General features: G+C 35.8%; 1 protein-coding gene across 2 annotated transcripts; it reads right to left on the bottom strand.

The window, feature by feature from the left end:
• Positions 1-1630: 1630 nt before the first annotated feature.
• On the bottom strand, positions 1631-11408 carry LOC113777518. Of its 2 annotated transcripts, XM_027322637.1 has the most exons (5): positions 10670-11408; positions 10155-10348; positions 8324-8645; positions 7383-7478; positions 1631-1923 (listed from the first exon to the last, which is right to left on the bottom strand). In XM_027322637.1, the coding sequence occupies exons 1-5, from the start codon at positions 10769-10771 to the stop codon at positions 1888-1890; spliced, it is 750 nt and encodes a 249-aa protein (XP_027178438.1). In that variant the 5' UTR covers positions 10772-11408; the 3' UTR covers positions 1631-1887. The 2 variants fall into 2 exon arrangements, with proteins under 2 accessions (XP_027178438.1, XP_027178445.1); XM_027322644.1 differs by lacking the exon at positions 7383-7478.
• Between the last annotated feature and the right edge of the window lie 1034 nt (positions 11409-12442).

Raw genomic sequence — 12442 nt, forward strand, 5'->3', positions numbered from 1 at the left:
CATGCTACCTATAGCTTTTGGAAATCCACATCTCATGTGCAGCAATAGATTCACATTCCTAGGCATATCACTCAATGCCCGCTCAGCAACATCATTCACTAGTGGCATGTAAGAATATCTTTGAGGATCTGCATTGGGAATTCTAGTTTTGTTCCCCATGTAGTGGACAATAATATCATGAGTAGCAAGAGTTCCCATCCTGTAATTTCAACATCAAGATATTGGTAATCAAGGACTAATACAGCATGACAAGACTAATCTGCAATCATACATAATTGTCAGATTATGGCGCGATTGGAAGCATTGCTGCTTATGTTACTCAGTGCAAATATTAAGGGTATAAGAGTCATTATGCAGCTGCTTATGTTAGAAATGGGTCCCAGTTCACAGCCAAGGGAGCTAAGTGATATTTTCAGAAGTTGAGGGGAGGCAAGTGCAACTAACAAAAACCTCAGTGAAGGTTTCTGGAATTATCCTAAAAAGAAAAGACGGTAAAGAACCATACTAGATCATTTCTTCTAATTCCCACAATTGGAAAACTCGACGGCCACCAACGCTACCATCGCCACTCCATTTCCTCAACCAAGCCTACATAGCTACACCTCTCTCCAATCCCATTTCTCCAGCTTCCTACACCGTTCTACCCTTTCTTTTTCCCTTCCCCCATCGCCACCAACCTTTCCGCTGAAACTTTCTTTACCTTCTCTTCCTCCTCCTTTTGGGATTTTGGAGAAGAAGATGAGGGATGATGAAGAAAGTTTCTAGGAAGAAGATACAGAAAGACGAAGATGATTTGTAAATGGAGATATTCCAAACTTGCCATTTCTACCCATTTTAAATTTTGATTGATAGATTGATATATCTAAAATGGGTTTGTTTAGATTCTAAAAATTTATGGGAAATATTATGAATTTCATGAGATTTTTTTATAATCAAGGTTTTGTTTTTTCTTTTTTTTTTTAACTCTCTTAGGTTTGTTTAACAAAGATTTAGACAATGGATGGAGGTGTTCTTCAATTTCATAAGGATTTTTGAATTTTTAACAGAGAGAGAGAATTTGATTAATTGTCAATTTTACGCCCACCCCCCCCCCCCCCTTCTCTGCTCTCCTCTCAAAGAAAAGTACTACGTGCGCATGTCCTCCTCTCCTCTACTTTCTGCTCACCTGCCCCTTGCCTTTCTCTAAAACGTCTTAATCAGACCTTTTTCTTTCTTTTAAATTTCAATTTCGTTTGCTTGGCTGTTAGGGTTTAAGGAGAAAGGAGAAATCAGCTCCCTAGCGCTGATAATAAAACACGGAGAATTTGTTATTCTTTTTCGTAATTTCCTTCACCGAATACAAAATCAGAATTGGCCTTGAATGACCATCTAAATATCTTTGGCAAAATCTTGGTTGACCTGATCTGATCTTGTAGACCTTATAGTCCAAATTTTATCAGAGTTGGTGGGATAATGTAGAAAAATTGGAGCCACAGAGTTGACATAGACCGGATCCACCAAAGTGTTTGCCTCTAAACTACCATTTGTTTAGAGTAGCAGAACCTAATGTACCAAGGCAAATCTAATTCCGAAGTAGTTGAAAGGGATAATAAGGGCAAGCCAAGGAGTTGACAAACATTTTAAGAACATCTTTGACAAATCCACATCCGCAGCCCAAATAGAGCTTTTACTATAGCCTCAAAACTTTTGACATCAGAGTTCTGCTTTACACAATGAATCTCGGAAGCTACTATCTCAGAAAACTTTTTATCCTGGAAAAGAATGCTATCAATGATTACTGTACAAATGTTGCTGCTGCATACAACCAGTTGGGTATTAAGAACTCTCGATCAAAAACCAAGGGGGAATAGATGCTGCCAAACAGACGCCAAACCAGAGTCCTTGTATTCAAACATTCAGGAGCTTTCTCGTACCATTCTCATCCTGCAAATGGGATTAATCAGTGGCTAAGTTAAGTACCAAGCATTGATTCTCTAAAACACCCATGCTTATTGATGATCTATTACGGAGGATTTCAAATACTGGGATTTCATGAGAGACAAATTGATCCCAACGACAAAGGAAGGACAAGTCAATCAAAGTATGTGGATAGATTTGTACTCAGAAATGGTATGAAGAGGTCCAAACCAAACTCCCACATGAAAGATTCTACAAAACCATCAAAACTAGAATCTCATCAAAGAACACTGTTGTAAAACAAACTTGCATCTTTTTCTTTGTTACCTTTTAGTCCTAGAGGTAATTTTCTCTTACCATAACAACTGCAGCTTCAGAGATTAGAACTTCGTTCAGCAATGCTGTTTTAATATATTTTTGTGTGTGCCTGAGCATGTGCAAGCCCATGCAGTTTTAATATATTTTGTGTGTGCGTGAGCGTGTGCAAGCTCGTGCATAACGCACCCACACACCAAAACGAAAAAAATGTTGGTAAGCCAAATAAAAACCTCTGCATTTTTTCTTTAACTTATGAATTAAAACATCCATCCTGTAAATACCCCTAATCTGTAATAGGATAATTCCATTTTCCTGTCATACTTTTCCTACCTTTTCACTTATCTAAATTGGCAACAAAAACTAATGTATGACAAGTTATTCCATGTTTTGAAGTCAGTGCCAAGCATTGGTCATTTGCTAGTTGTCTTCAATGTGGCACCCTGAATTCCACCTTGACTCAATTCTGAACAATTTCCTTTTTGAACTTTGATGGAAAAAAAAACTAGATTATCATCCATAGTAGTGTTGGGAGAAGTCTCAGCCTTTTTTGACCATGCACTAATATCCACTGCAATATCCCCATCCCCCATTCAAATTCACACTATTTACTGTGAAATGAGTAACAAAGAAAGGTAATAAATCTTTTTTTTTTGGATTGCTATGCACAGATGTTTCAACAGCAAAGCACCATCACTTCAAAATTTGAAAGTGCAAGGCGAAATGCAACTTTACTCAAATAAAGAAGCCTGAAAACAAACTCATGCAAAGAAGAAAAACCAAGTGGAGGATTGAAGTATAACGTTAACCTGTACAATTTGTTAGCATCTCAGCTTATCATACAAAACATGCCAAATAAATAAAATCTTAAACTAATTCATATGTTGTTACTTTCAAACCAAGCAGAGAGACTGTCATAAGTATGACAAACAAAGCAGAGGTATGTCTATGCAGATTTATCAAAATTAAAGAGAATTTAAGATGTTTTAGCAACTTTGTAATGACCAAGTATATTAGGTTTGACTACCTGCTACTAAGCTGGTACAATAAATAAAAGATAAGCAAAGCAATATAGCAAACTCACGAAGTTTAAGCAAATTGGATACACTGTCAGTGTATATCAAATTTACTGTTTAGCAAAACCTGGATATAGATATCTTTGTCTCCAGCTCCCGGCTGCGACTTGAAACAAATTACATTTAGCAACCCCATGGTTACATATGAATCTTATATATTGTTGCATATCATGACAAGTTTTGAGACATTAGAGATCCATCCTAGGAGGCATTCTTAACTCCAACAAGCTTTGGGATTTGTGGACTGGGAATTTTTTTTTTTTTTTTTTTTTGGGGAGGGGGGGTGCCAAGAGGAGAGGCAATCCTATCCTTTCTTATAGGAGAGAGATATTGTTGGCAGACAACCGTCTGCGCCATCAGTTTTGATAGGATATTATATATTTTCTTTTGAATAATGTTTATTCCTAATTTAGCAACAACATGTCCTACAGGTACATGGCTGAAGTCACCATGGTTCCCAAAATGCCAACTTTACCCACCCAAGTTAGAAGCTTATTCAACACACTTCAGAGTACCCTTTCTTTTAAAGAATAATAGCATTATCCCTCCCTATTCAAGATTGCTTTGTCTCTTTTCTCACAATTTCCACCTCAAATCAAGCTGTTGCTTGTGTAATATCACCCGAACACCATCTGACCTACAGACCTAAACCCTCCCCAATGCACAAAAATACTTTCTGGATGTTGTCTATTTGAGACTGGGGAGGGGAAAAAATTACTGCTAGAGTAATTTACAATCCCGTCACTTGGCATAGATGATAAATTGAGATCAGGCAAGCACATATGAAAGGGCACATCAAGGAACCACTACTCCATGTGTAAGGTAACATGCCAAATTAGATGACAGCTATCCATTCTTCTTTAACTTTGATCTAAATCGGCCCATTCAACAGATGGATTCAACTCACTATCCTTATTTTCCCTAAATCTAACAAATGGATAGGCAAATCTTACACAGCTAAACCAACTGTCAAATTGCAAAATTATAAAAAAGGAATAACCAATTGGAATCAAAATGCCATCAATTATTATCACTTGAAATAGGATAGGGCAAGAAAGCAAATAGAAAGAGAATCCAAAAGACATAAATATATATTTGCTACTTAGCATTCTCAAATCAGTAACCATGTTAATTCAGCTGAGCATAAAATCATATGTCAAGCTCATGCAGTAATACAATTCTGAAGCTTGTCCATCATAAACACCACAATACTCTTGATATTGGTCAGTGGCTGAAGCTTCAAAAAAATCCCGGGCTTAATTTATTGGCTAGAAGTAAAGTCAACAAGAGCTAGACTATGGAAACTCCCGTAATAGAATTATACCGACGAGATTTCTGTCCACACTCCACTTACTTCATCAAGACATCTCAACCAATACATTTCTGATCCTACTTTACCGTCCTAGGTGCTTATTTAGCAGCTTCTTAGCGTAAATTTTTTCTGAAGTCCCCATTTCAAGTCCAGTCCCAGAACTCAAGGCCCGACAATTGTAAAGTGGTGAAGCGAAGAAATGTGGACCTTTATTGACATGCAAGACACAGTCTTCATCTTCTTTCATGTCTGCAAATACTCAATATCTTCTTTGATTGCTAAATATGAACAACATTAGTTTCCAAACTGACAAGAAAATCTTTCAACTTGTATGATTGTGTACAAGTGATAAACCCATTCAAAGTTCTCAAGATGACATCATCAAATTCCAAGCCTAACCACATTTTGGATTAAGCTTCCGTTGCCTGATTTTCTTGTGCATCTTCCCGTTGCAAATAGAGTTTTATCTCATTCACAGGTATAACTTTATGCTCTTCCAAAATGGCGAGTTCAAATCAGGGGAAAATATGAAAAATCACAATCAAAACTGTCTAAAATATTTTCCAACAGTGTATAGCTCTAGAACAATTCCTAAATCCTGAAATTCAGTTAGTGAGTACTATACCTGTAAAACCAGCTCTTTCCTCATTTATCCAACCTGAAATCTGAGCCAAATCAGCCCTGACCCCCCTTCGTAAAACATTTTACGGATTGTCCATAATGATAGAAGAATCAAAGACTTTGTCAACATTTTTATTCATCTGCTTGAAATTCTAATGTTAAAATGATCTTGAGTTATTTTGAGTTCTTTAATTAAAAAAAATGAGGATTGGTTTGGTTGGCAAGGGATCAGCACAACAAAAGTAGTCTGATTACCTGGGACAAACAGATTTCAGTGTTTGGTCTGCTTAATTGATAGTGGATAGAATATGATTCTTCAAATCTAAGAAATTAACATTCAACTACAGGGAAAATATCCCAATCCTCAGCTCAGGGAACTTAGTGAAAGCAAATGGCAGAGCATCAATGTCAGAGATGATCCTTTACCCGTTGGCAATGGAACTCCCCTGTCACACATGTATCTATAACCCACACAAACAGTAATGGTGGCGAAGCAGAAGAAAATTGACATCCTGAAGGGTGCGGTTCTACCTTCACTCCATGGTCTTCACACACACACAGAGTCGAAGACTACCAATGCATTCCAATTAAAAATCAACCAAGCTTAGAGTAACTATTATGCCGGGGGCTGCGGTGACAATAGTTGTAGAGGCCTTTACTCTGAGTGTTGTTTTCTAAAACAACTGTCCACAAACCGGTAGCAGAGAGCACCAACTCATTCATTTGCTTATTGCCATACTAAGCGTTTGATGTATTCTTGAATTGGTGATAAAGCTTACAGATTTATTTTGTTCAAATGTAGACTTCAATAAAGAAACAATACTACTATTGACCAGGATTCCTGATGCACTTAATTTCTTTTTTCTACTCGTAAAGAAAAAATTTGCATTATTTCATTTTGTCTTCATCACACAGCAATTGATGGAAGAAATAGAAAATTTCTAGGACTTTTAAAATTCCAATGCCTTTTGGCATCAATTTTCTAAGCTCTGAAAGTTCTTGGAATGCTAAAGCTTTCAATATGCGAGGCTTCAAAATCACCAAAAGTTGTTAATTATTAAGATCCACGTTCTTACTATCAGTTTCTAACATATTTTTCAATTTGCTTTTGAAAATCTCATACAACATTTTCTTTAAAGAAGAAAAGTTGAAACTAAAATCCTAAGATTCTAATTCCTATCACCCCATATGTCCTGGGATTTCCCATGCCTGGAAAAAGAACCCTTCAAATACAATATGGCCTGATTGTTTTGGGTTCACCAAATACATTGTCACTGTTCCCTTGCAAAACTCTTCCCTTACAAAACCTATTCATACCCTATAGGTTGCATATGGGAGTATTAGGCCTTATTCCAAATTGACTTTGCAGAGCTAAATTTATCTTATCATTTTGAAAAGATATTTTATTGTGTTGTGAAATGCTTTCCATATTTTAAATGTATTTTTTTGGGTCCAAAAAAAGCTGATTAGAAGCAGATCTTATGTTGCTTTTGTATTCCGACTATGGGCTACTTTTTGTGCCTCTTAAGATAATTACCACGTAAAGGCCAGAAAACATATTTTGCCATATGCCTTTCCCTCTTCATCTATTGTCATCCCACTTTCAAATGTGTAGGCTTCTCTTCCCTCTACCATGAGTAAAGCAATTAGCTACATCTAAAGATTGTTTAATTAGCACACAAGCCCATGTATGCCAGATATAAGGGTAATTTGGTCATTAATTAGTCAAAATCAGATTTTGCCTTTTTTTTATATAAAATTCATGCATTCCTAGTTTAACAGCAAACAAGAACACGAGAGTTATTATGAGAAATCGGATTTTCAAGAATCAGTTCTGTAAAATCAGCAGCAGTTGAGAAAACCTCTTACTCTCACTAAATAATTCAATCTGTTCAAAATAAGAGGACACAGACACAAAGATGCCAAAAAATGAGACCTTTACATTTTTGCCTGCAAATTTGTATATTAAGACGCCAAAAATTGACTCCATTACATTTATGCCTGCAAATTTTCTACTAAGTGTATCACATCGTGTAATCACATACCAGTGACACTAAATTCTCTACCTAATTCATGTGAAGGTTAGAGAGAATATCCACAAATCTCACAGGTTAAAATCAATCAGACCACCTAGAAGACCATTGGTTCCACTGACAACTTACATCTTTGTTGGGGAGAGTTTTGTTCAAGCATTGCTTCAGTTGAGAAGTCTCAGCAGTAGCAGTAGACTCCATGATTAAGCCATGGTTTTGACCACCCTACATAAAGATATGAGAACCATGACTCAATGAAAATAGTATATGTAGAAGTTGCACACATGGTGCATCCAACAAACTGCTAGAAGTTTGTAATATTTATGCCACGTCAACTTGCAGATGCATTTACCAATAAAGGTGCTACATTAGAAATTTCACAAAAACACCCCCAAAAATTCATCCAAACTAACCCAAGATTCACATAGCATAGGTGATTGTCTTGCTAATAGTTGGCTGCTTCATCTTCTCCTCTTTATTTAGCTTCATCAAGAATACAGCAGAAAGTTCTATACTTTTTTCCAATCCTTTAGTTTGCATCTCCTTTGACACATACATTATCTAAAAAATTAACCCAAAAAAGACCAGAAGAAAAAAAGAACTCAAATGACCTCCAAATGTCTCAAAATATGCAGCTCAAGAGCAAAGAGAATTCTCTCAAACAATTGCTGCATCAGCATCATGCGGAAGTTGATGCCATATTGTCCGGAATATCAAAACTGTCTCCCTTAACTTATCACTTCTATGAACTTCATACCAATCAGGAAGTTGTCTCCCGGTGCTTCATAATTCTTTTTCATGTGAGCTAATACTACAGCTTGTGCATAGTAAGTAGTTACTTTTCTGAGTTTCAAGAATTATCTAATTAATAACGATAAATGTCTTCTGTAAGATACCAAGTCCACAGAGTCAAAACTAAGACAAACTAAGTCTTTTCATAAATGGCATTCTCAGACCATCTTGAAGCAGCTGGAAGAATAGATCACATCCAAAGAATTATGCACCTAGAAGCTAAAAGGGAAGCATGAATAGTATATTGACAGAACACAAGTGAGCGAAGGATAACTTACCCCATGTAAATGTGCATCATCTTTACAATCTTCAAATAAAGATGAATAATAAGCAGGATCATAGATGGAGCCTCCTAAAACATCATCAGAGCCAGAAGGATGTCTATCTATAGAAGGGGTTGCCGGATTGAGGAAACTGTTTCTCAAATCAGCATCTGCTTCTCGAGGAACTGAAGTCTCTAAATAAGAAACACCAAGTCTATACATCTGAATCCATAAGAATGAAGAAGATAACCTCACAAAAAACCCAATAATCTGCATGGACAGAGTGAGTTTAACCGAGAATATAACAAAAGTCCCATATATATCCGATGAAATGTGCCTGCACATACCACAAAATGGTTTTATTCAAAAAAGTGCTAGACATTCATGTCTTAGTTTTCTGCAAAAAGAGAGAGCATAGAAAGAAATCAAAAATAATAGGATAGGAGTAAGACATGAGAATGACAAAAGGGTAACCCAAACAAAGTAACTCTGTAAATCCTAAACAAGGACATTCAACAAAAAAACCCATCATGCACTCAAAGTAAGGCCAAGGATGATAACTGCACTAATATCCAGGCTCAGGCAGAAACTTGCAGAATAAGCAAACAAAGTCGACCTGACTATAGAGGTGCAGTAAAAATAATTAAATTATATCAGTAGACACTTAAATTACAACCTATCCTCATACTACCTTCTGACGTAAAATAAATATATCGCTTATATTTCAAGAAGTAATTTTTAGTTATGGATAGCATAGAAGATCAACTAAGTTTAGGTCAACATAGACACCATTTATGAACCACTTCACAAGGCAATCAGTAAACAGAAAACCACCAAGCAATCACTTAATAGGAAAATGTATAAACCAGAAACAGTTTGATAACAATGAGAAGAGAAAAAAAATTTTGAGTCGCATTTCCGGAGCATTATAAAGCCTTAGAATCATTTGGCTCTTCTAACCAGTAAATTTAGTTGTGACAAATACATTGCCTGCACTATAATTTTTATATCCATGCTTAATCTAAGGGAAACTGAGTCACAGCATTCATTATTTAAGATTTAAAAAAAAAAAGGTAATCACAGCATTCATTATTTAAGATTTAAAAAAAAAGGTAATCAAAACATTTTTATCTCCTCACCCTATTCAATCCAGAAACATGTCTAGACATACCAGGCTTTAGTCTTGCAGTTCCAACCCGCTGAAATTTCAACCAACAAATAAGAATTTATTGACATTTATCGTTCACAGAGTAAGATAGCCAATAAACCCATTAATAAGTCCGAGGAATCATTTACCAAATCAAGACTAATTTGGTACAAAATTCACATTCACTTGATACCAAATTCCAAAATCTACAAACTTCTGGAATTATAGAAACGAAAACAAGAGCCACTGTCTGCGCTTCAGCATTGACTCGCAATCTCTATAAGAAGAATTCCTTGCTTTACATCAAAGTAATACTTGTGATCTATGAGTGTTACATAGCATTAGCATCTAACAACTAATAACAGATAGCATGAGCCACATTATCTAATCAAATGATTTGCCTAAATTGAACACATTAAGAGATTCACAAATAAGAGTGTCACATAGCTCATATGTTCAACATGTTGGCAATATAAGTTGCTCAAAAATGTATGCATGATCATAATTATAATAGATCAAGTTTGCTGAATATCGGAATTCAGAAAATGAAAATTCAGAAAACAAAATGAAAAAAATGAAGGTAAGGAACTCAAACAAGCTATTATTATGATAAGAAAGGAGATTTTTTTTTGTTTTTTTTGTGGGGGGGGGGGGGGACCAGATAAATGGGAAAAGATGGAAAAAAGGAGAGAAAAGGACCAGATTTCACGGGCAAAGAGAATGAACCAGGTGATGTCAAGCAAAATGGAACAGAAAAGAAGCACGGCATATGTTCTCCCAAGGCTCTGACTGCTACTCTCAATGGCAACCAGGGCGAACAAGGCAATTCCCAAATCGATCAGCAAGACTCCGTTGTAGAGTGCCCCGAGTGAGCCAATCAATGAGCAACCAATCTGACAGACAGCTAAACACTGAGCATCGATATTATTCTTCTCTAATGAGCAATTGCAGCAGTAAATTTGTTACTATCATCTATCCGTCCAAGAAATCGAACAATTCATATGTGACATTAATCGTATACGCTATGCATACATATATACACACACATTATTGGAGAGAACATTACACATACATGTAAATGTTGCTAGCGAGGGTCAATACAAACATACATAACAGTCTCTCATAACATGAGATGAAAGAATACGCAAGGAAAATCAATTGAATTCAAGGTTGATAATCTGAGAACAGTTAGTTTAGAAGAGAAGTTTACATACTTGAATGTAGATGAGAATAACAGCGGAAGACTGAATCTTATCATAATCGCGAAGCCACGTCTGTATCTGAGTTCTCAATGCAGGGCAACAACAAAGCATCATAAATTCTGGACTCCAAAGGCAATCGGCCCCCCTCTCCAGCACCGGATTTCCCTATTTATGGAAAAGCTCGTCTATTGGATGGGGTTTGATTCAAACGGGCAAGGCCGCGGGCGGGCGGACAGGTCAAACAGAATCGAACCACCAGGAAAACCCTGTCCTGCCTTCCTTTCTCTTCCCTGGATGGAGGTGAAGGGCGGAGGGATAATGGATATGGTAGGCGGTAGATAATAGAAAGTGATTGATGATTGGATTAAGCGCGGGAAAAGGGAACAGTAGAACTAGGACACAGGCATAGGCATATGCATAAGCAGAGGCGGCCTACATTGAAACGAATTTGCCTTTTTCAAATTTGAAAGAAACGGATGAATCTTCTTCTGAATCCTTTTCTCTCATAACATCGCCGGCCGGCGGCGTTTTTCTCCAGTCGCAGCAAAACTACTTCGTTTAAGTCAGTTTGACGGCTAACAGAACCAACAAATCAGTTCAATTAGAGAAACAACTCTCTCTCTCTCGCTGCATCTTCTGTGCAGTCTCTCACAACATTTTCCTTTTTTTTTTTTTGGCTCTTTTCCTCGTTCTGTTTCTTTCTTTCTTTTTTGCCCCTTTTTCTTTTAAAAGCTGCGTAACCTTTCTTTTGCATAAATTCAGGGGATCGAAGATCGATCCCTTGCTTGTACATCGACCCTTCGAGTCTCTTACAGTAAATGTTTTGTAAGTTGCAACTCTTAACAAGAATTAATCTGTCAAATAAAAAAAATTATCTAACAAATGGCCTAATTTCAAAATTGAATTTAATGCATAAAATTAATCTGTCAAAAAAAAGAAGAGACAATAATATTTTTGTGCTGATGTGCTATGCATATTTTTTTTTATTTTATTGGATCTTTGTCCAAATACTATATATCTATGTATATATATGTGTGTGTGCGCGCGCGCGTGTATCAATTATAAAACTATCATTTCGGAAAAAAAAAAAAGAGTCTCTAACAAGGTGCAAATGACTCAAACCCAATCAAGTTAATTGCAAGCTTGATCCAACAATGCTTTAATTTAAATTCGTATTAGTCAAGTTTAAGTAATTCAATTTATTAGTGTGAAATGTATATCTTTTATTTAAAATTGTATAAATATTTAACTCATGTCATTTGAATTTGATTGACCTAATAGCTATATCAAATGCAGTTCGAGTCCACTTTAAGTAGGCTATTTGAACTCGTTCACAAACTTTAATTTCATAGTTATTAAACTCATGTTTCTGTTCTTATGATCTTACAATTCCACAATTCATATTTATAAATATACTGTAAGACTCTAGATTTTGTAAAATTGTAATTAAATTACTAGAATTTTTTGTGTTACTAATTTGAAATTCAAAATATTACATTTCACAAATTTAGATTAATGATATCTAGTTTTCAACTTTTTTTGCCAAAAAATAAAATAACTCCTTGACATAAACTTTTATCCATCAGCATATAATATTGAAAAATATAGATTTTAATTGCAGAACTTCACTCTTTTTTTTTGGGTTGGTTAGGATTGCATTTGCTACATTTATTTTTTATTTGCTACATTTATTTGTTTACTTTGAATACGCAAGGAAAATGTTTACTTGTTTATTTGTTGTTTACTTTTTTAAAAAAAAATCGTTCAAAACGTCCCTCATATTTT

The sequence above is a fragment of the Coffea eugenioides genome, chromosome 1, assembly GCF_003713205.1.
Source record: "Coffea eugenioides isolate CCC68of chromosome 1, Ceug_1.0, whole genome shotgun sequence".
Classification (NCBI taxonomy): Eukaryota; Viridiplantae; Streptophyta; class Magnoliopsida; order Gentianales; family Rubiaceae; genus Coffea; species Coffea eugenioides.

Bases quoted from the DNA above. Each gene is read 5' to 3' on its own strand.
- LOC113777518 (XM_027322637.1), bottom strand. From the start codon at position 10,771: ATGATGCTTTGTTGTTGCCCTGCATTGAGAACTCAGATACAGACGTGG. The intron at 10,349-10,669 runs GTATGTAAACTT...GCTGTCTGTCAG, and splicing joins TTATTCTCATCTACATTCAA to ATTGGTTGCTCATTGATTGG. The intron at 8,646-10,154 runs GTCCTTTTCTCT...TGGTATGTGCAG, and splicing joins CTCTTTGCCCGTGAAATCTG to GCACATTTCATCGGATATAT.